Source organism: Schistocerca gregaria, chromosome 2, assembly GCF_023897955.1.
Source record: "Schistocerca gregaria isolate iqSchGreg1 chromosome 2, iqSchGreg1.2, whole genome shotgun sequence".
In the NCBI taxonomy this organism is placed as follows: Eukaryota; Metazoa; Arthropoda; class Insecta; order Orthoptera; family Acrididae; genus Schistocerca; species Schistocerca gregaria.
This window is the reverse complement of record NC_064921.1, coordinates 732,346,472-732,368,496: the sequence shown is the minus strand read 5'-3', so window position 1 is coordinate 732,368,496 and position 22,025 is coordinate 732,346,472. Positions and strand designations below refer to the sequence as shown.

Genomic DNA, 22,025 nt, shown 5'->3' with positions numbered 1-22,025 from the left:
TTGTGGAGCTAATTTTAGCTGTATGTAGAAGCAGTTTGTTTCAGAATTTACTTCCTTTTTGGTTCCTGAATTATCAAGTATACTGTATCTCCAAACTGATAAGAGTTAAATGACATATGTAAGTTTCAGTGTATTTATGTTGTGTTTACTACTGATAGTTTATGAAAGATAGAGTACTTATTCTTCAGCTAAAGAAATATTCTCTTTTTAAATAAGCTTATTGAATTTCTGTATTTCCAGTTATCTTGGAGAAGACGATTCGTATACCTCGCTCACTTTCTGTGAAAGCTGCATCTGTGCTCAAAGGTTTCCTAAATAAAAACCCGGCTGACAGATTAGGCTGTCATCGAGAAACAGGTTTCATGGACATTGCAAATCATCCATTCTTCAAAAGCATAGAGTGGGAATTGGTAAGTGTAATAAATGTTGTAACAATGTATAGGCACTGTAAAACTTCAGTAATTTTGATTTAATGCATATAATATTTACCAAGATAAGCAGTTCCTTAAGTTTCCTTATGAACCTGAAATAATATCTGTTGACTTTCTTGTAAAAGTATTGGTTTTAGCAAAATGTTACATTGTTAATGGCAATTCATTAGATTATTAATGATGCATTACTATTCAAATGCCCATACCACTAGTGAAATGCTATGTATACTTTATTTCCATGTGTATAGTAATTACTTGCCAATGGGCTAGTTAGATTTAGAAAATAAGAGTCTTCCATGGGAAGTACAACAGATAAATTCATCATTACTCTATTTTTTGTAAACTTTCTCAGTATTATCGTATCACTATATTATTGACACACCTTGAATGACATGAAGCTAACAGAAATTGTAATTAGATTAAGACTCTGGTACATGAAATTGTGAGAGTAAAATTAATGGGATTGCTGTGTGTGCTATCTCCCCACTCCTCCAGACTTCTCCATCTTTTGCCTGCTGTTCGCTACTAATTTTTATTTTATTTTTACTTGAGACTTTACATTTAATATTGCCTATGGAAACTAATATTTGAGCTATGCCACTATTTCGAAATCAGCACAAACTCGACTCCAGTATTTAAGCACATCCAGAGTGGATTGCGATCTCTCTCTCTCTCTCTCTCTCTCTCTCTCTCTCTGTGTGTGTGTGTGTGTGTGTGTGTGTGTGTGTGTGTGTGTGTGTGTGTGTGTGTGTGTGTGTGTAAACTAAAGCTCAGAATTGATAGAATCTTAAAACTGACTAGTGTTCACTAGTTGCTTTCCATGAAGACATTAATAATAATAATAATAATAATAATAATAATAATAATAATAATAAACGTGTACTCTAGTTATGTACTTTTTCTTCATGGCTTCCTGTTTACAGCACCAGTAACACAATTAATTTTGGACACCTGCAATTTTTTATGTTTGTGCTAAACTTTTTTGGATGAGTAGAAGTTATTTTTATTGTAATGAGTTTGGTTTTATATCATTTCACTTACTATTGATTTGATAAATATTATAATACTGCTTAATGTGAAACACAAATAAGTTGAAAGACCTTCTTGGGAGAACTAGTTCAGAAGCAGATGTGAATCCATGGATACTGTGATGTGAATAAGAACATCCTTTACTTCAAAATTTATTTTAACATTTTCCTTATTAACTTCAGTTACTGAACAGTCTTTTTTAGTTCTAAATTCATCTTGAATTAAAAAAGAAATCGGTTGTTGCCAAAGTAACAGCAAATGATCTAGATTTATACAATTGCCCTTTTATAAATTGCTGATATGTGGCAGACAGGGAGAGTAACTAAATTTAAAGGACATGGTCATTCTAGTTTATGTGCTTGCCTACTATTCAGCACCATGACTAAATAGTGAATGGGTACTACTTTGGAATAACGTACATAGGAATAACAGACATGTATTGACACAAAAAAGCCACAATTGCTCAGTAAATTAACATTTACTGTTCACACTGTTGGTACAGAAATGATCATAGTGTCACGAAACACCCATCCCAGTGATGGCCACTTAAATTACTCTACAGGGCTTGCCGCAGAAGTGATCACTGAAAATCACTGTAAACTGTCCATCACTTTGATGACCACTGGACTCACTGACATATCCCATCTTACGAGTGACCACTATTGCATTACACAATCTTTTGCTTGGGTGACCACTGAACCAAAGCATAATCTATCACAGGAGCAACCACTATTGACACTACACAACTCGTCTCTCGGGCGACCACTAAAATCACAACGAACGAGCATGTTTTGATGGGCATCTCTTTGTGCAGTTATGTATGGATTCAGCAAAGTTGCAGTAAACAGAACTATCAAATTGCTCTGCTCCATAACCCTGCTGGACTCCCAAAACTGGGCACACGGTGGGAAGACCCTGCAGTTGGTTGAAACTGGATTTCATCCTCACAGTCTCTATTGTTAGGACTCTGTATTTCTACTTTTATGTTGGCTGTTCCATCCACACAATAGCAGTGCCATGCTGTGATCAACATGATTAACCATAACCATAGGTTGGCTGAGGCTGCTAGCAGTGCTGCATTGCAGCCTATCGACCTTTGCTAGAGAGTGGTATTTTGTTCGGCAGTCATGGATGTCTGTTACCACACAGACACATGCGCACCCTCCTCCCCTCCCTATTCCATTCCTGGGAGTATCAGAGCATAGAGGCAACTCAAGCTGGCAAGTGCACTCATTGCCCAGAGTGGGGTGTATTCATGCTGTGACTTGCAAAGACTGCAGAATTTAGGTATTGATATCTTAAACATCTGTTACTCCAGTCAGTAATGAGTTTTTAGAACTGAAGGAAAACTTTCGTTTAATTATTTTTTTTTTGTCCGTAAAATCTAGAGTGCCATGTTCTATTTGTTTCATTGTAAGGACAGTAATTTCTCCAGTAGTCATCTTCTAAATGATTCAGTTCTTCAGTGGAGATTTTAAACTCTCATCACAATGATTCCTGTGCTCCCTGAACAGGAGACAAAACATCAACAGAAAATTATGTCCGAGGCCTTGGCACCACAAGTCCCTTATAAAGTAAACAGTGACAGTAATTGTGCTGTTGACACATGATACAGTATAATACAGAAACAGATGTTATCACAGCAGTGAATACGGTACCAACAGAAAATTAACACTTTGTACAGAAATTGTAACTAATCCTTGTGTAAATTTACAGTATTCGGCATACAGTGGCATCATGTAAGTAGCTGTACGATTCTTGAAAGAATGATTTGGTAGATAGCATTGATAGATATTGATGGTAGCTTGCCATTCATTATGGGAATATATTAAATGAAAAAAATTGTTCACTTTACCCAAAAATCCAGAATAGAACACACACACACACACACACACACACACACACACACACACACACACAACAGGAGGGAAAGAAGATGGAGGGGGAGGGAGAGAGGGAGGGGGGGGGGGAGAGGGGGGGGGGAGGCTCATTAACTCAATGTGGATTCATTTTTGGAAAAGAAGGTGCTGCTGAATGTTCAGTAATTTTGTATGAAGAAAGATACATGAAAATACTTTTCTTCATATAAACATGTGTAGGGACAAAAAGTTGGGCATTTAGCAGTGAAGATTTTAGGTCACTTGTACATCATAAATAGCCAAATGAAAACACATAGGGCTCAGGATGTTTGTGGAACAAAAAAGTATGTTTTACCTACCTTTCAACTATGGAGACACTCTCTCTCTCTCTCTCTCTCTCTCTCTCTCTCTCTCTCTCTCTCTCTCTCTCTCTCTCTCTGTGTGTGATCAAAAGTGTCCCGATACCTGGCTGAAAGTGACTTACAAGTTCGTGACGCCCTCCATCAGTAATGCTGGAATTCAATATGGTGCAGACCCACCCTTAGCCTCGCAGGCTGGTGCTGGAAGGTTTCTTGGGGAATGGCAGTCCATTCTTCACGGAGTGCTGCACTGAGGAGAGGCATCGATGTCAGTCGGTGAGGCCTGGCACAAATTCGGCATTCCAAAACATCCCACAGGTGTTCTATCAGATTCAGGTCAGCACTGTGTGCAGGCCAGTCCATTACAGGGATGTTATTGTCATGTGATCACTCTGCTGCAGGCTGTGCATTATAAACGAGTACATGATCATATCGAAAAATGCAATCGCCGTTCCCAATTTGCTCTTCAACAATGGGAAGCAAGAAGGTGGTTAAAACATCAAAGTAGGCCTGTACAGTGACAGTGCCATGCAAAACAACAAGGGTTGCAAGCCCCTTCCATGAAAAACATGACCACACCATAACACCACCATCTCCAAATTTTACTGTTGGCACTACACACGCTGGCAGATGATGTTCGCCGGGTATTTGCCATACCCACACCCTGCCATCGGATCACCACATTGTATACCAGGATTTGCCACTCGACACAATATTTTTCCACTATTTTTCCACATCCAATGTTTACGTCCTTACAACAAATGAGGCGTAGTTTGGCATTTACCAGTGTGATGTGCAGCTTATGAGCAGCGGCTCGACCATGAAATCCAAGTTTTCTCACTTCCTATGCAACTGTCATAGTACTTGCCATGGATCCTGATGCAGTTTGAAATTCCTCTGTGTGATGGTCTGGATAGATGTCTGCCTATTACACATTACGACCCTCTTCAAATGTCAGTGGTCTCTGTCAGTCAACAGATGAAGTCGGCCCATACGCTTTTGTGCTATACATGTTCCTTTATATTTCCACTTCACTGTCACAGTGGAAACAGTGGACCTATGGATGTTTAAGAGTGTGTATATCTCGCATACAGATGTACGACACAACTGGCACCCAGTCACGTGACCATGTTCGAAGTTCATGAGTTCCATGGGGTGCCCCATTCTGCTCTCTTACAATGTTTAATAACTTCTGAGGTTGCTGATATGGAGTACCTGGCAGTAAGTGGCAGCACAGTTGCACCTAAAATGAAAAACATATTTTTTGGGGGTGTCTGGATACTTTTGATCACATAGTGTAGCAGAAAATATGGCATTTTTATGAAGTGTCATCTCGCCCATATATCAGGACTTGGGTCTTATAGGTGGAAGTCTCCTGTTTGGTGTCTCTGTTATGTACCTGTTATGTTAGTTCAGTGACAGAACGTTTCTTCTGAAACTAAAAATGGAAATATTTGGGTTGAATTTTTTCTTACTGCTGATTTGAAATTTGTTCCACGCTATACTGAATGTGATTGTGCAAATCTGTTTTCACTTTTACCTTAAGCCTTTGGTGTACTTGTCAGTTGATGTTACTTAATACCTGTGGAACATTGTCTTTTTTTTCATCATTGGTGAGTATTCCTTTTCTTGCAGCTGAACCAGAAACAAATCCCTCCCCCTTTCTGCCCTACTTTGGAATCTGAGCTGGACCTGGATAATTTTGATCCCCAGTTCACGCTGGAGCCGGTCCAGTTGACCCCGGATGACCCGTAAGTGAGCCAAGCTACAGTTTGAGCCCTGTCCCTTTTAGTGCCCCTACACGCTGCACCATTCACCTCACAAGAATCTTAGGACACTTAAGAAATTTCTTTTGTATGTTATTACATTGGTGCCTCAGCTGCAACAAAGTTTACAGGCAGAAAAGGCTAAACAAGAAGCCATTTCTTTAAAAACATTTCTGTTATTATTTTAAATCTTAATAAACACTAAGCTTCCTGTATTTTATTTGTATAACCCTATTTGTGGCTCAGAAAAATCAGGTACATCTCTGATGGAAATAGAAAGTTCCGAAGTACCTGTTAGAAACATAAACATGCACCATTGAACAGACTGCACAGATAAATTCCATTTTGCCACGTCTTTCTTGATTTAATATCATAATTATGATATTGTGATGGGAAGAAGAACAGGAAAGAAAAAGTGAAAGTAAGTGGAGTAAGTGTAAGTAACAGTGGAAGGGGGGCAGGTGTGGGCGACATAATGTTCATTGTGATTCACTTCCAATGTCAAAGTTTATTGCTGCAAAGTTTTATCAAAACATGAATAGCCCATACATTATTTATAGTTTTAAAACTAAATTGTCTTTTGAAGATAGTTCACAGTATTTTGGAAGCTTTTTTTGTATGAGTTCATCAACTAAGTTGCTCTGAAAGAGTGACTGCAAGAGTTTCGAGCTATAAAAAAAGTTTACTGCTGAGTAAGTTCAGTGTTGAGAATCCTAGGTACCATAAAAGACTATATTCTTGAGAAAGTACGTGGGTGCCATAAAATACTGTATCCTTCAGAAAGTACCTTGTCCAGGGGAATAGATTACTGTACAGAAAAATTTTGCATGCTAAGAACTTTGTTGAAGAGATCAGTGATGGTGGATGGTGCACCAGTGTTCAGGGCATGGTCATTCCAGAATGTAGTGAGCTTTAGAAAGCAGCCAATAGCTAAGAGCTGTTTTGACCCCTTCTGCCTGTGGCCTGGCTCCTAAGTAGATAGTTTGCCTTGCGTAGTGTAGCCATGCATCTTGTTGGTCCGCAGCTTGAGCAGAAGCAAGTGGCTCCCCCGTACAAACCTCGCCTCGAGTCGGACCGAGACCTGGCCAATTTTCCTCCAGAATTCACCGATGAGCCTGTTCACCTCACGCCTGATGACACGTGAGTTTCACCCTTTACCTAGCTGCCAGCCATATTATCCAAACTGCTGTGCTACTTTTAAATTTATAGCTTTACTCTTTACTGGCTGTGACATAGTGCTTGGTTGCTTAGTTATAAATTAATTAAATACTATAATATTGTAATTATGTTTTTGTAACAATTATGTTAATTTATTCATCAGAAGCAAGGATAGTGTTAAATCCCAGCATAAGTTAGTTAGATTTAATCTGATGCTTCAAACTTCTGATGGATCCATGAATGAAGCATAAAAAGCTTCGTCACTAGTGAGCCATTGCATGATCCCACTTTATATTACTGCCATGTGTGTCAGACATCCCTTTCTCACTGTGGTTCCAAGGAGAAGGTGGGATGGGAAATATGCTCCTCTGTTTTAAATTTTCCTTAGGAGTATATTTACTATTGATGTACATATATTATTTATTTTGGTTTAAAACTTCTTACATACATAACAACCTGTAACTAGTGAAAATGTGAATTCAAAAAGAGAATGATATTTTTGTGCGAGTAAATTAGCTCATTTTTGGTAATTTATTTGTATCTAGCATATTTCAGTTGACATGCAGATTTCATATATAATAGTTGGAGGCAATTTATCCATAGGATACTTGCCATGATTCCCACACTTTCAGCAGCTGTGCAGTCACACTGCATGATTTTATGATGGAAGGATATCTGTTAGCATATCTGAATTGAAAATAATGTGTGGAATTGCATGCACTTGATGTCACTATTTTTAAAATTATAATGATTATCTGTCTTGTTTGCTGTTTTTATTTTTAAGAGATTATAGACGTTAACATGTTTCGGCGTACAGCCATTGTCAAAATCTGTCGGTTTAAATCATTTAGTACCATCTGCATCTATAATTTTTCCTTTATTGGTTGTACAATTATACAATTTCAGTCATAGATCATTATCAAGGATCAGTATTTTAGGTATCTGGCACCAACATTACTTCTAGTCCTAAACAGTACATTTGTTGCATATCTTTAGTTTCACTGGTTAAACATCCAGTATCTCATTTTTTGAAGTGCCAGCTGAAAGCCTTCAGTTGCTCATAATTACTGTGTTTTATTGTAGGTGAACAGTTGCATTTTTTCTGTACCCTAACAATTTCCACAAGCTATAAAATGTATTGTGCAGGTGTTACGTCAGGAAACTGTAGACTGTGGAAATTGTAAAGATACTAATTATGAGCAGCTAAAGGCACTTTACCATCATTCAAACCTGTTCAGCTGAAACATGGACAAATGTGGTATTGAATATTTAACCAGTCAAACATGAGGGATGTGCAACTAATACACTGTCTAAGGCTAGAAGCAATGGTGGTGCCTCTGACCTAAAATGCAGATACTCGATAATGGTGTAAGACCAGAATTGTACAACCGTACAACCCATAAAGGAAAATTGACAACTGCAGGTGGTATTAAATCATTTAAATAATTCATCACAACTCATTGAACATCATAGTCTCAGTCAGATTAGAAATAGGAAAATGAGAAGTAATATTTATACAAATATCACAGTAAAGCATACACAGGATAAAATAAAAACATACCATATTTAAGAGCTTGACACATTTTATCTTCAAAGTTCTCCTGGACACATGTACATAGACTAATGCTGTGTATCAAGATAATCTAGCTTAAATAACAGTCGATGATCATTAGGTGGCAATAAATGTGCAAATATGCAGTTATTAAAATTGAAAATAATGCTGTGGCTGCCATATCAGTGAAAGAAAGAAGTGAAGTTTTGTTGGTTAAGACTGAAATAAGGTAAATGTAGAAGATAAAAGCAGGAAGTAATCGTGCAGGTATCAGGCCAGAACTGCAGTTGGGTATCATGATGAAGGCATTTTTAGAAAAATTAACATTCAGTGCTGTCTAACAGCCAAAATTTTATTTAAGGCAGACTGCCTCACTAAACATCACTAGTCGGTGCTACAAGTGCACATGAGAACTGACAAGATAAAGTATACTGAGATTTTGAACATGGTATGTTTCCATTATATCTTGTACGTGTATTATTGTACTACTGTAAATAATTTAGGACTCTTATGGGACCACTCACGAAATACCAGAACCATTCAGTCATTGACAGTCATGCCTAGCCAGCACAATGTAGGTCAGAAAGCAAGCAGAGTTTTCATTCTGTTTTGTGTGTATCTGTCAATGACTCAGTGCTTCTGCTATTGAGTGAGTTGTCCCTTTTATCCCTAAACAAATTATATTCTGTGAGAACTTATGTACCGTATTTATTATTGTCATACATCTAGAAATATTACTTTCCATTTTTCTAATTCTAATCTGACATTCTGATAATGTCTTTAGCTGATAAGGGCACAAAAATAAAAATTACTGATGAAGATGGGCAATTATATTGATTAGTAACAATGATTAAGGACTCTTGCACTAATTTTGTGTCATTTATGGACAGTATTTTAAAAGCACAGTAAACAATAGATCATTGTCATGAAATTGTATTTTGGAATGTTTTATGAATAATTCATTATAATTTTACTTCATTAAACTAAATTTTTTGTATTATAAATGGACCCGAAGTTTTTTTTTTTAATGTATCTTCTGTTCTTCTATGGTCTGTTGTGCATTATAACAGACTTGCACCACAGTATTGTCGACAGGGATTGTTTGCTTTACATTTTTAACAAAATTAGGCAAAAATCATTTTTTGGCATACTGTATCAGGAAAAGACATAGGTCGCTAACCAAACAGTTGGACAAACAGAATGCTCCCAAAAGTCTGAAAGTGACTCATTGTAATTAAATTTTTTAGCATTCTGTATGGGGTGAACAACTTTAAATATTTGGGAAGTGCATTACTGGGGACAGAAATTAGCAAAAGAATACAACAGAGTAGTACATTTTACCAGTGTGTGAGGGGCTTGGTGTGGGGAAGGGAAATGCTAATGAGGTGCAAGCTGGTACTATACAAGACTTACTTCACGCTCATACTCATTTACAGCTCTTGGACTTGGACTATGACTAGAAGAGAGGAGAGTAGGATACAATCTAGTGAAATGAAGTTTCTGAGAAGTATGCTAGGGAAGACGTGGAGAGACAGAGTGAAAAATGAAGATGTTACGAAGAAAATAGGAGTGGAGAAGTTGACTAAAAAAAATTAAAAGAATAGAATGAAATTGTTTGAGGATGCGAAGAGGATGGGAGAGGGAAGAATACCAACAAAAAGGATGGAGTTCAAGATTGAGGGCAAGAGGCCAAGAGGAAGACAGAGAACAAGATGGATTGATACAATAAAGATAAGTTTAAGGAGGAGAAACCTACTATGGAACCAAATTGTGGAAAAAGAGTGGTGGAAAGACTGAGTAAAGTGGCGAAGTACCATTGATACCCCAACCCGACCATATGTTGGATAGAGGGAAAATGAAGAGGATGATGATAGAACCCTCAGGGTGCAAACTCCACTTGCACTTGTCTGGTTATTCTTAACTTAAATGGGAACACATCCATCCTACCAGGACCTAGATGAGAGTGGATAACTGGCTCAGATGACTTAGAATTGAACAGCACTCTCTTCCACTACCTGACAGTCTTCGGATGTCACTGTATAGCTAGCTCTGTGGGTTAGCAATATTCTTATGGGGTACAGTTCCAGAACCTGTGACCATCTTGGCAACCACCTGGTGTCCATTACTCCTCACCAGTCTTTCAATATGTTTCAGGAAGTCATTTTTTATAGTAATCTCATCCTTCAAACTGATTAGGAAATCTGGGCCAATCCGGAAGAGTAGGGTGTTCATTTTGTTCAGCATGTTCAGAAAGGGCATGAGGACAATTGCGTTGAGACCAGTGACTTTAGTCTGGCGTTTGAGGGGGTACCATTGGGAAAAGGTAATGTTTGTGTGTCGTCAGTGTAATGTGAAGCCGTACATCCTGGTGAAAGTGGAGACCCCCCTCCCCCCTCCATGAGGGGAGCCCTTGTTTTCTGCTGCCCTTGCATATTAATTGTCATAATCATCACTATCCATGTCTTCACCATATTGTCAAGTTCATAATTAGGAGAAGAAGATACAGGAGTGTAAATCCTTTAATGGTTTATCCTACTCTTATGCTCGTCACCTAGTGTCTGTGACATCTCCCTTTGCCTCCATCACGTCCCTCGCCCCCCCCCCCCCCCCCCCCCGCCACCTCTCTTTTCTTCTTAGCTCAGTCTCAACCCCTCTCCTCTCTCTCTCCCCTGTGGCTCCCACATCCTCTACCCCCCCCCCCCCCCCCCATGTGCTGCTTTCCTACCTAGTTAGAGAAGTGTCTCCCTTCTTCAGTGCCTGCCAGTGATTAGGGCCTCTCTCCCAGGAACCGTGCCCCCAGCATCTTCTTGACCAGAGGTCTGCTGACAGGAGTCAGCTTTGGGACACACAATCCATTTTCCCCAAGATCATCCACACACTCTCAGTTCCAGAGCTCACTGAAGCCTTCTCTCTCTCTCTCTCTCTCTCTCTCTCTCTCTCTCTCTCACTCACTCACTCACTCTCTGGGCCCTGGCCACCTCGACAGAAGAGGATACTGACTCCCCTCTTGCAATTTGAGTCAGACCACTAGTTTATGTATGTCACCCCAACTATGGTGGTGACACCTCACAGTGTGACCAGTTTCAGCCTGTTTGCCTCCCATGTGGACCCACCTTCCATGCTTATTCAATGGAATTGTAACGGGTACTACTGTTACCTTCCGTAATTGTAATCCTTTGTTTTCTTTGACTCTGAAACTTGTGTTGTTCTCCAGGAATTTCATTTTCATGCTGATTACTCACCAATTCTTCATGGGTTCCATGCTTTCTGTTGGAACCAGGTCAACCCTTAGAGGGCTTCCGTTGGTATTTGCATGTTGGCCTTTATGGACATCGTTAGTACAGGGAGGCCACCCCCCCCCCCCCCCCCTCCCCCCGCTTCATATCAAATTGAAAGCTGTTTTTCGCGTCCACTTGGACTCTACAATCACTGTTCGCAATCTCTACCTCCCTTGTGACAGGCCACCTCCTTCAGCAACCACCACCTCCCTTCCTCCTCCTTGGAGATTTTAAATCTCCATCAACCCCTGTGGCCCAGTTCATCTAGTCGGAGTCTCTTGCTAGACCATTTTCTTGTGGACATGACCTGTGCCTTCTTAATGATGGTGCCCCTAACCCATTTCAGTACTGCTTACGGCACTTTCTCTGCCATAGATCCTTCACTCACTTCCTCTCCTCTTCCCCCTTCATTTCACTGGTTGCAGCACAATGAACTCTGCGATAGTGACTACTTCACATTGATTCTTTCTTTCTCTTCCTGCCTCCCAATGGCCAGGTTACTGTGCTGGGCTTTCCATCATTCCGATTGGCCTCTATATACCTCCCAGACTGTGTTTATCGCCTCTTTGTCAGGTTTTGTTGATGAAGTCATTTGTGACATGTCCGATGCAGTTATTAGTGCCACCGACATTGTTGTTCCCTACTTGACAGGCCCCTTTTACTATGGGGTGGTCCCATGGTGGAGCATGGCCATTGCCATTGCCATTGCCATCGCCATCCATGATCGCCATTGGGCCTTGCAACGCCTTAAACGGCACACATCATCTGCCAGACATATTACCTATAAATGTCTTCATGCCAAAGCACATTACATAATCAAACAGAGCAAGTGAGTGTGTTGGGAATGCTTTGTCTCCTCCGTAGGTTCTTCTGTCCCTTCATCACAGGTGTGGGCTATGCCCCATACCATCTTAGGTTGCCAATGACAGTCTTCCATCCGAGGCCTTGGACTTCTGGTTGGTCTTCGTGTGGATGCATTGGTTCTTGCACAACAACTTGCAACCCATTTTGAAACAGCATCAGCATCAGCCTTCTATCCAGCTGCCTTCCTCCACCAGGCTGAAGTTTCTCACTTATGTTTTACCCTTGTGAGATGGAATCTTACCATAAACATTTTACTGAATGGGAGCTGTTTCTGGCCCTCTTCTCTATGCATAATTCAGCCACTGGCCCTGATTCCATCCATAACCATTTGCTTCAGTACCTCAATCCTCTACAATAATAGTATTTCCTCTGGTTGTTGAATCATATTTGGCTCTAATGTGTGTTCCTCTCTCAGTGGAAGGTCAGTATTGTGAGTCCTGTCTTTAAGTCCGGTGAGGATCTGTCATCCCTCAATAGTTACCAGCCAATCATTCTGACTAATGTCCCCTGCAAGTTACTGGAATAGATAGTGGCTCATCTGCTCATTTGGATCCTCGAATCTTGGGACCTTTTGTCTTCTTACCAGTACAGCTTTTGGGAGGTACAGTCTTCCTTCAGTCATCTACTTTGATTGGAAATCATAGTGTAGGAGACCTTTCCTCAGCACCACCATCTTTTCGCAGTTTTCTCCGATCTTCATAAGGTCCATGACATGACTTGGCACCATCACATCTTGTTTACATTCATGAACGGGGTCTTCAGGCTCACCCCCCTTTAGTTTGGTGCTCCCAGCTCCTGGTTTCCAATAGTATTGCTAACCACTCTTCCGCTGTTCACCACTCCTATTCTAATTTTTGCAGCTTTGGGACGTTGCCTTCCCACTGCCTGCCATCAGGTGGATATAGTGGTTGGACTCCACCTCTCTTTTGTCTTTATGGGAGTTTCAGGATGCTATTATTTTTAACACTTGTGCTTCTAAATCAACTGATCACTTGGAATATGCCTTCTCATCTTCTGTTGGCTGTAAACACTGTCTGTTGCCTGCCATGTGTGGAGTATTTACCATGAAACAAATGGCAGTCTACCGAGCCCTCTCCTGTATTTAATAGTCCGCCCTCACCCAGATTTTTAATATGTACAGACACAATCAGTAGTTTTCAGATTGTCACCTGTTGTTTTTGCTGGCACATGTTGGTCTTTGCCATCCACAACCTTCTTGCCAATCATGGCTGTGCTGCTTGTTTGGTTGATTTACTTTGGTTTCCTGGCCAAGTGGGTATACCAGATATTGAGCTTACCAATGGTTGGACTGTGGTGACAGCCACCTACCCCCTGTTCTCTGTGACCATTCCATGTATGGATTTGTGGATTCACATCAAATTCCAGTTTTCTCAGTTGTGGGCTGACTCTTGGGAGCCACCCCCTATCTAATAAACTTTGTGCCATGAAGGGGACTCCCACCACATGGTGTTATTCCCTCAGCCTCTCCTTGCAGTAATCTACCATCGTCTGCCATCTTCCCCCTGGTCTTACCTTGTTGATCCATATTTTTACTCATAGTGAACTCGCACCCCCCCCCCCCCCCCCCCCCCCCCCCCCCCCCCCCCCGTGTAGTTGCAGGGCTCCCTTACAGTGATCCATAGTTTGCTGGACTGCCCCTGCCTTGTGCCCCTTCACACTAAAATTCCCTCCCCCCTTTCTTAATGTGGTTGTCAGTGGATGACCCTCACATGGTTACAAGTTTTCTCTTTTATTTGTGAACATGTTGTGTCCTTCCAGATTTAAGTACCTGAATTTCCTTCCAGAACTGAAGTCCCTTGGTTATCTTTGGTGTTTGTTTGGGAATCCTTTAGCCTTGCATCCATGCCAATCAGGTCCCCCCCCCCCCTCCCAATGTTTTGTCCGGTCTTCTGTGCCATTTTGTTTCCCCTTTTGTTGTATCTTTTTCCCATAGTATTGTCCCAGTTGTGTCACAATCATTATACAATATGGTGTATCGCTCAGGATAGGTCAAGGATAGGTCAGTGCCTGTGCTGGAGCCCCATCATGTGTAGCACTTGTGCACTTTTGGGGATCCTCCTGCTAATGCCCTTCTCCTCCTCCTGTTCTTTTTAATCTTCCTGCCATCCTGACATTCCTTTTGTCTCCTTATTTGTCTGTTTTCCTTTCCCATTGACTGGACTGTGCTGTTTGTGTCATTCCTCCCTTAATTTCTGTCACCTTATATCGTGGGACTCATAACCTTATTGTTCGGTGCCCCAAGCCACCTCCATCCCCACCCCCTATCAAGGAACCAACCAACCATCCATCCATCCAACCAACCAACTCACCCTGCAAACTGTGAATGAAGGGAAGCGCAGATTCTGTATTCCTAGATTTCTGGAAAGCATACGGTGCCTCACTGTGTATTGTTAATGAAGGTACAAGCATACAGACTAGTTTCCCAGATATGAGTGGCTTAAAGACTTTTTAAGTAATATAACCTTGTAGGATGCCCTTGAAGTCGAGGGTATCATCAGGTGTGGCCCAGGGAAGTGTAACAGGACCTCACTTGTTTTCTATGTACAAAAAAGGGGTGACTGATAGTGTGAGTACCAGTCTTCAACTATTTGATGATCACACTGCACTATATGGAAAGTATCACAGTTGAGTGCCTGTAGGTTAAAATCTAGATGTAATGTTTCAAAGTGATAGGAAGTGGAACAAGTGCATAAGGGCAGTAGTAGGAAACGTGAATGGTCAGCTTTGGCTTATTGGGTGTAATTTAGGAAAGTATGGCTCATCTGTAAAGGAGACCACATATAGAATACTGTTTGGATTAAAAGAAGACATCGAAGCAATAAAGAGGTAGGGTGCTATATTTGTTACCAGAAGGTTTGATAATCTTGCAGGTGTTACAGAGATGCTTCGGCAACTCAAATGAGAATCTCTTAGAGGGATGATGATCTTTTTGGGGATCTTTGTTGAGAAAATGTAGATAACTCTTATTTGAATCTGACTGCAAAATGATCCTGCTGCCATCCATGTACAATTCGCATAAGTACCAGGAAGATAAGAGAAACTGGGACTTGTTGAGTATGTTTGTAGATGGAGTTACAGAATTGAAGATAAGTGAAATGCTAAGACATGAAATCAAATCAGTGTGAACAATTCATTGTACTGAATCTGCATTGTATTGAATTTGTAGTGACAATTGAAAATTTGTGCTGTGTCAGGCCTCGATCCCAGATTTATTGCTTGTTGGGAGCAATCATCTTAACCATTATTCACTCTTGAGCCTCATGCAAACTTAGTTGTCGCTAGATTATTGAAATGAAGTGAAAGAACTGATGGGCAGGGATTTGTACATTGCAGGTTCAATATCATTAAACAGTTTTCACTAATGTTTCTTGTTGTTAGTGCATCTTGCTTGATTTAATCACCATTTACCCTTTGATTTTTTTCCAGTGCATTTAATTCATTTCATACATATCCTTTGTGGCAGGGTAAACCAGAGCCCTCCTTCAACTCTGTTTTCCCAGTTGTCCTATTCCTGCTTACCATTTGAGAGGAACAGACTGGTGGTGTGTGGTGGTGAGCCCCCTGGAGTTGTGAGCTCACTGCAATTGTGGTTGGGAGGATGATGGTTCAAATATATGTCTGGCCATCCAGTTTTAGGTTTTCCACAATTTCTTAAAATAATTCCAGGCAAATGGTAGGATTGTTCTGTTGCAAGGATATGGCTAATTTCTTTCCCATCCCTTGAAGCATTCCGATCTTGTTTTTTGTTTCTAATGACTTCTATGTTGATGATACACTAAACTGTTGATGATACATAAAACTCTAATCTGCCTCCCTTTCTTTGAGAGAACCTCCAGTGGTAATGTTGGGAGATCACTGATGGATCAATCACTGGATTAGATCTGCAGCTTGCTCCCTTATGGCAACTCTTGTGGCGAGCAAGAAATGTGGATTTGAATTGAAGCATGGCACAAATTCTCAATTGTCTACAAATTCATAGAATTATTAATATTTGCATTATCATTTTTCAGCATACTTGATTAATGTAAGATGTATTCCTTAATTTACTTTTTATATAAACATCTGAAATGATGGAAGTTACACAGGTCATTAGCAATGAGTGTTGTTACTAACTTAAAAATGCCCATACACATCACTGGAAAAACTGGTTTATAGTATTCACGGCTCCTGTGATAAAATTGACTTGATTTTATTTTAAATGTTTTGGGGGAAAAGGATGACACTGCATTTGGTGGTGTTGGGCAGTATTGTTAAAGCATTGTGGAAATATTGTAAGTTGCCACTTTTTGTAATTCTGAAACTGGATTATTTGTTGGACATTAATCCTCATGAGACCAGCTATGACAAAATGGAACTGGTCTAGATGGCACAGTGAACACCTATTTGGTTGGAGCAGAGTTCATGTCCGTGTAGGTTTTATTTTGATTTAGATTTTCTGAAGTTTCTGTAAATCACTTGAAATTAATGGTAAGATAAATGCTTCAAACAAGTTACATTAAATTTTTTGCCCCCATTCATGCATTACCAAAGTGTATGCTCTGTCTTCAGTGATCTTTTTATCAACATTTGCTTCAACAATGAATGTCTTTAAATCCATAAACTAATGGCTCTCTATTATAGCCACACCAAAGGTTATGACTAATCGGTGTATAGCATTCTTTCTATGTCTATATCCATGCTCTACAGGCCACCTTACTGTGTGTGGAAGAAAGCAGTTTGTTTACAACTATCATTCCATCCATCTCATTCTCCATTCATTAATGGTTTTCAGGAGAATGACTGACAGTAAACTTCTGTATGAGCTCCAGTATGTCTGATTTTATAATCAGATTCATTTCAGAAGTAATATAGTCCTTGACTCTTCCTCTCAGAATTTTTATAGAGTAACTGTTTCTGATGCATGATACAGCTCCTATGACATCTGCTACTAGAGGGGGATGAACATTTCTATGGTACTCATATGTTTGTAAGTGAGCCTTTGACAAAATGCACCCGTCTTCTATCTTCTTATTAATATTACTTGGTAAGCTGATGCCAGAATCATTTGAGTGAGGATTTTCTGAGCCTTGTACCTCATGCCTTGTAGGTCAATTAAATTCACAGAGGTTTCTTCCATTGGTTCTCAGTCTGTTCTCTGCTTTTCCTACAACTACTTTGGGTGCTCATGTGTTCATCTACTTACAGGCACTCTGCACACACATATACCTTGATATTTGCCTTTAAATATGTCTGCTTGTGTCTGTGTATGTGCGGATGGATATATGTGTGTGTGTGCGTGTGTACACCTGTCCTTTTTTCCCCTAAGGGAAGTCTTTCCGCTCCCGGGATTGGAATGACTCCTTACCCTCTGCCTTAAAACCCACATCCTTTCATCTTTCCCTATCCTTCCCTCTTTCCTGACGAAGCAACCGCCGGTTGGAAAGCTCGAATTTTGTGTGTATGTTTGTGTTTGTTTGTGTGTCTATCGACCTGCCAGCACTTTTGTTTGGTAAGTCACACCATCTTTGTTTTTAGATATATTTTTCCATATTGTTTGTTACAGCTGTCTCTCTTTCCTGCTGTTGGTTAACAAACATGTAATTAAAGAATAATGATTTTTTTGCTATATTTGTTTACACTTATGTTTTCTTTCAAGACCAAGAATTGATTCCCTGCGGGTCTTCTTGCAATCCCTTAAAATTTTCTTCTTTATATGCAACAGTAGCATCTGAAATCAACCTATCAAATATTCTGACTTTATCCTTAAAATAAGGTAGTGGAAGCCAAATAACACTCCTATGGGATACCTTCAAAGCTACTTTCACACATGATGGTTTCTCACAATTAAATATGATGGTATAACACGACTGAGTCATCACCTCCAAATATCTACTTACATTCTGCCCTTTGCTGGTAATTTTATGAAGTGGATTATGAAGGCCTCAGTTGATAATGGTTAATGAAAGATCACAGATTGTATGATTTATTACTGAAGTTCTTACACATTTCAAGCCAGTTTAACTACACAACATTTAACAATGTCCTGTACATTACCATACAATATTAATAGTTTCACGCTGAAACTTTAAGGCTGTAAGAACACATAATTAGACTACATTCATTATTTCCAAACATACACATCTGAATACAGGTGTGGCCAATCATCATTAATAACGGACTCACCCACACTACTGTATCACACTAAGTCTGCACATGAAATGACAATCACAAGTTAAATAGAGTTGTCAGTGTCAGTGGGCAAAGATTACTCCTAAATGCTGAAGATAGCTTAACCAGCAGTAGATGCAGTAATATCGCATTCAGTCTATGGTAACACTATGCAATAAATTTAGAAAAAGTGTCAAAAATATAACAGACATTCCCTGTCTGAGTGTAAGTACCCCAATACCCATAAATAATGTTGAACTGGCCACTAGCTGTGCCAAAATTTGGGCGTAGTTACTGGATGTCTCGCGAGTAACAAATCCATCAAAGACATTTCTACCCTTATAAACCCACCAAAGGCAACTGTTGGTGGTATGATTGTGAAGTGGAAACAGGAAGGAACTACAACAGATAAACAAAGACCAGGCTGATCTCGTGTACTGATAGAGAGGGACTGTCGAGTGTTGTAGATGGTAATTGTAAAAAAATTCTAAGATATCCGTGTAAGGAATCAATCATGAGTTCCAAAGTGCTACCAACAAGCACAGTGACTGCGTGAATGGAGCTGAAAAGAATGGGACACAATGGCCAAACTGCTCCTCATAAGCCACTCATTTCTATCGTCAGTGCTAAGTGACACTTGAGATGGTGTGAAGAGCTTTGTGCCTGGGCAGTCAATGACTGAAATAAGTGATTTGCAGTGATTACTCATGCTGAAATTGTGACAAATGGATGGTGGGGTCTGGAACATTATCTGCTATCATATGTAGTACTAACAGTGAAGTATGGAGGAGGCAGTGGTGTGGTATGAAGATGTTCTTCATGGTTAAGGTGTGGTCCTGTTATCACACTTAAAATAATACTAGGTACGAAAGAATATGAACACATGTTATGGCATAGAGTACTGCATACAATAGAGGAACAGCTGAGGTACTATGATTGATTGTATCAGCATGGTAATGCTCTCTGTCATAAAACAGCATCTGTGAGGCAGTGGTTTGTGGACAGTAATATTCCCAGTGATAGAGACTGGCTGGCCTGAACCCAGTGGAACGCTTCTGAGATGAGTTAGACCGTTGGCTGTGCTCCAGACCCCAGCATCCACCATTATTGCCATCAATGTAACCAACATGTGGGACTGAACATATGTGAACATTATAGGGTTATGGAAAAAATGTAGGGGATAACCAACATGTTATGATACAACCAGTCAAAATTTAAGGTAGTGAAATGGTGGTGAAAGTGATGCAGTAAGAACTTCCACATTATTAAGTGTGTAGCACTGCGATGAATATAATTTCTATATTTGTAACATTTATTATTGAATGTTGAAATTGATATTGGTGGAGAGTTTGCAGCAAGTTCAATAGGTTAAGTGACATAAATTAAATTTTCCACTTGCTCAACTGCCAACAGGCTAATTTTGTAAAATCATGAATTAAATAATTTTATAGAAGAATAGTAACATTTGTTCTTGCATATAAATAATTAATGTGTGATTAACTACAAACACAAACTACAATGTTTCAGTGAATGAACAATTCCTCCACAATTGAGTATTCTGTAACTTTATTGTCACACACTGTTTTCTTTCCTTTTTATTACAGTCTGTGCAGTTTTGTGAGTTAAAGATAATTGGTAATGTTCAGTCACTACCTACTGGCTTTGCAGAAAGTCTATTTTAAAACACAATGAAAATAAGAGAATGGCAATAACATACAAGAATTGGAACATAGCAGAGACTCTGAATGAATGTGTCAATCTCCAGTGAGAAAAAGTGTTACTCACATTTTTCGGTTCTACAGAAAGCATATTCTAAGTAAAAATTGAACCCACAGAATAGTGTACATCTTAGTATGTATTAGGGTAAGGATGACAGATCATCATTCTGTTAGGTCTTTGTTAAGTGAATACTGGAGATTGTATTGAATGAGACAGAACTACTCAATTTTAATCATATGAGTGAGTAAGTATTAAGGGATGACAGAGTTGAAATTTTACAGCACTTGAACAGTAATCTGTTAGCTCTCCACTGACAGACCTTGTGAATTGTTATGCTACCCTTTTCTGTTCTTAGGAGTATCCTTTGTGAAAGCCCAGAACTGCTTCAGAATAATATTTTCTATGACATAATTGGGCGAAAATATAAAAAGAAAAACAGCTTTCGGATGTCAGTATCAGTGACAGTGCAGATTATTCTGATAATCGAGCCAGCAGCAATGTGGTTCTGCAAAGGATCCTGAAAGTGATACTTTCAAGAAAGCTTGTTCTTATAATATGCTTCCTGTAGAACTGAAACATGTGAGTAACACTTTCTCTCAATAGAGGTCCACACAATCATTCAGAGTCTCTGGTATGTTGCAGTTCTTATATGTTATTGCCACTATCTGTTTGTATGGGTGAAATGGCTAGGTGAAATTATTTTATACATTTTAGTCCAATATAAAAAAATGTAGTACATTAAAATTTATTCTTTACATTTTAGTCTTGTGTGTGTCAAGTGTTTCAGTCGATTTGAAACATTTTGATGAGATTGAAATGGAGACGTAAATTTTAGGTTTGTTTCAGTTTCTCTCCATCTGAGTGAACCATTATATTGCTTTCTTCTATGTATATCTCATGAAGAAACCATGATGGTGAAAAGTAGATATATTAGAATTCACACAGAGACTTACCAGCAACTGTTCTTAGCAATAAACTTTTGTGACTGGAACAGGGAAAGAGGAAAATGGCAGTGGTATAATAGTGCCTCCACAACACAACAAGCTGGAAAGTGAGTTAAGATTGCGTTGTCATCCTTTCCTGAGTTACATTGAAAGTTTGAAGTCTATAGCTCTTCAGAAAGTTAGTTTAGAATCAATTCCAATTTGTACTGGACAGACACAGACAGACGGACAGACAGATAGATAAGAAAGTGACCTAATAAAAATGTGTTAAGTAATTATTTAAATAAAGAGCTTTTTAATGTAACACATTTTAAAATAGACTGAAAAGTATAAAATAATTTCTCCTGGACGCATACAGATTCCTAATCCCATACAGATAGACCTGAAAAATTTTACTGGTGAATTTTGAATGGCTACAAAAATATGTGTTGAATTCAAAACGAATTCAAAACAAAAAAATGTGGGATGCATGCAATAAATAATAGTAAGGAGATGATCTGTTCATGCATCAATTATGTATTGCATTCACACCATGTTTTTTGATTTAAATTCTGTATTTTCATAGCTATTAAAAATTCACAAACACAAATTTTCAGTATTATCTATATGAGGTTAGGAATCTATAATGAGCCAGGAGAAATTATTTTACTCTTTTTTGTCCATTTTAAAAATGTATTATCTTTGAAAAATTATTTAAATATTTATTTTCTGCTCTTTAGTCTGGTGTGAGACTTTTCAATCGATTTCACAGATTTTGATATCGCAACAGAGACAAGTGGTAAATTTCGGGGTTATTTCAGTTTTTCATCACGTGAGTCAACCAATACATTGCTTGCTCCTGCAATTGTCTCACAAAAAGACCTCAAAGGTAGAAATTAGAGAGACTTAAGCTCACATA

At 39.2% G+C, this 22,025-nt stretch overlaps 1 protein-coding gene across 8 annotated transcripts in view; it reads left to right on the top strand.

Moving 5' to 3' along the window:
* LOC126334869 (atypical protein kinase C) overlaps positions 1–22,025 on the top strand; it is a 704,619-nt gene that overhangs the window by 555,589 nt on the left and 127,005 nt on the right. For 7 of the 8 annotated variants that reach the window (XM_049997557.1, XM_049997563.1, XM_049997561.1 and 4 more), the window contains 2 exons: positions 241–410; positions 6,469–6,584. In XM_049997557.1, the coding sequence (XP_049853514.1) occupies positions 241–410; positions 6,469–6,584 (286 nt within the window). Of the gene's footprint in view, positions 1–240; positions 411–5,313; positions 5,430–6,468; positions 6,585–22,025 lie in introns of all 8 variants that reach the window. The other variant, XM_049997558.1, reaches the window with a different exon arrangement.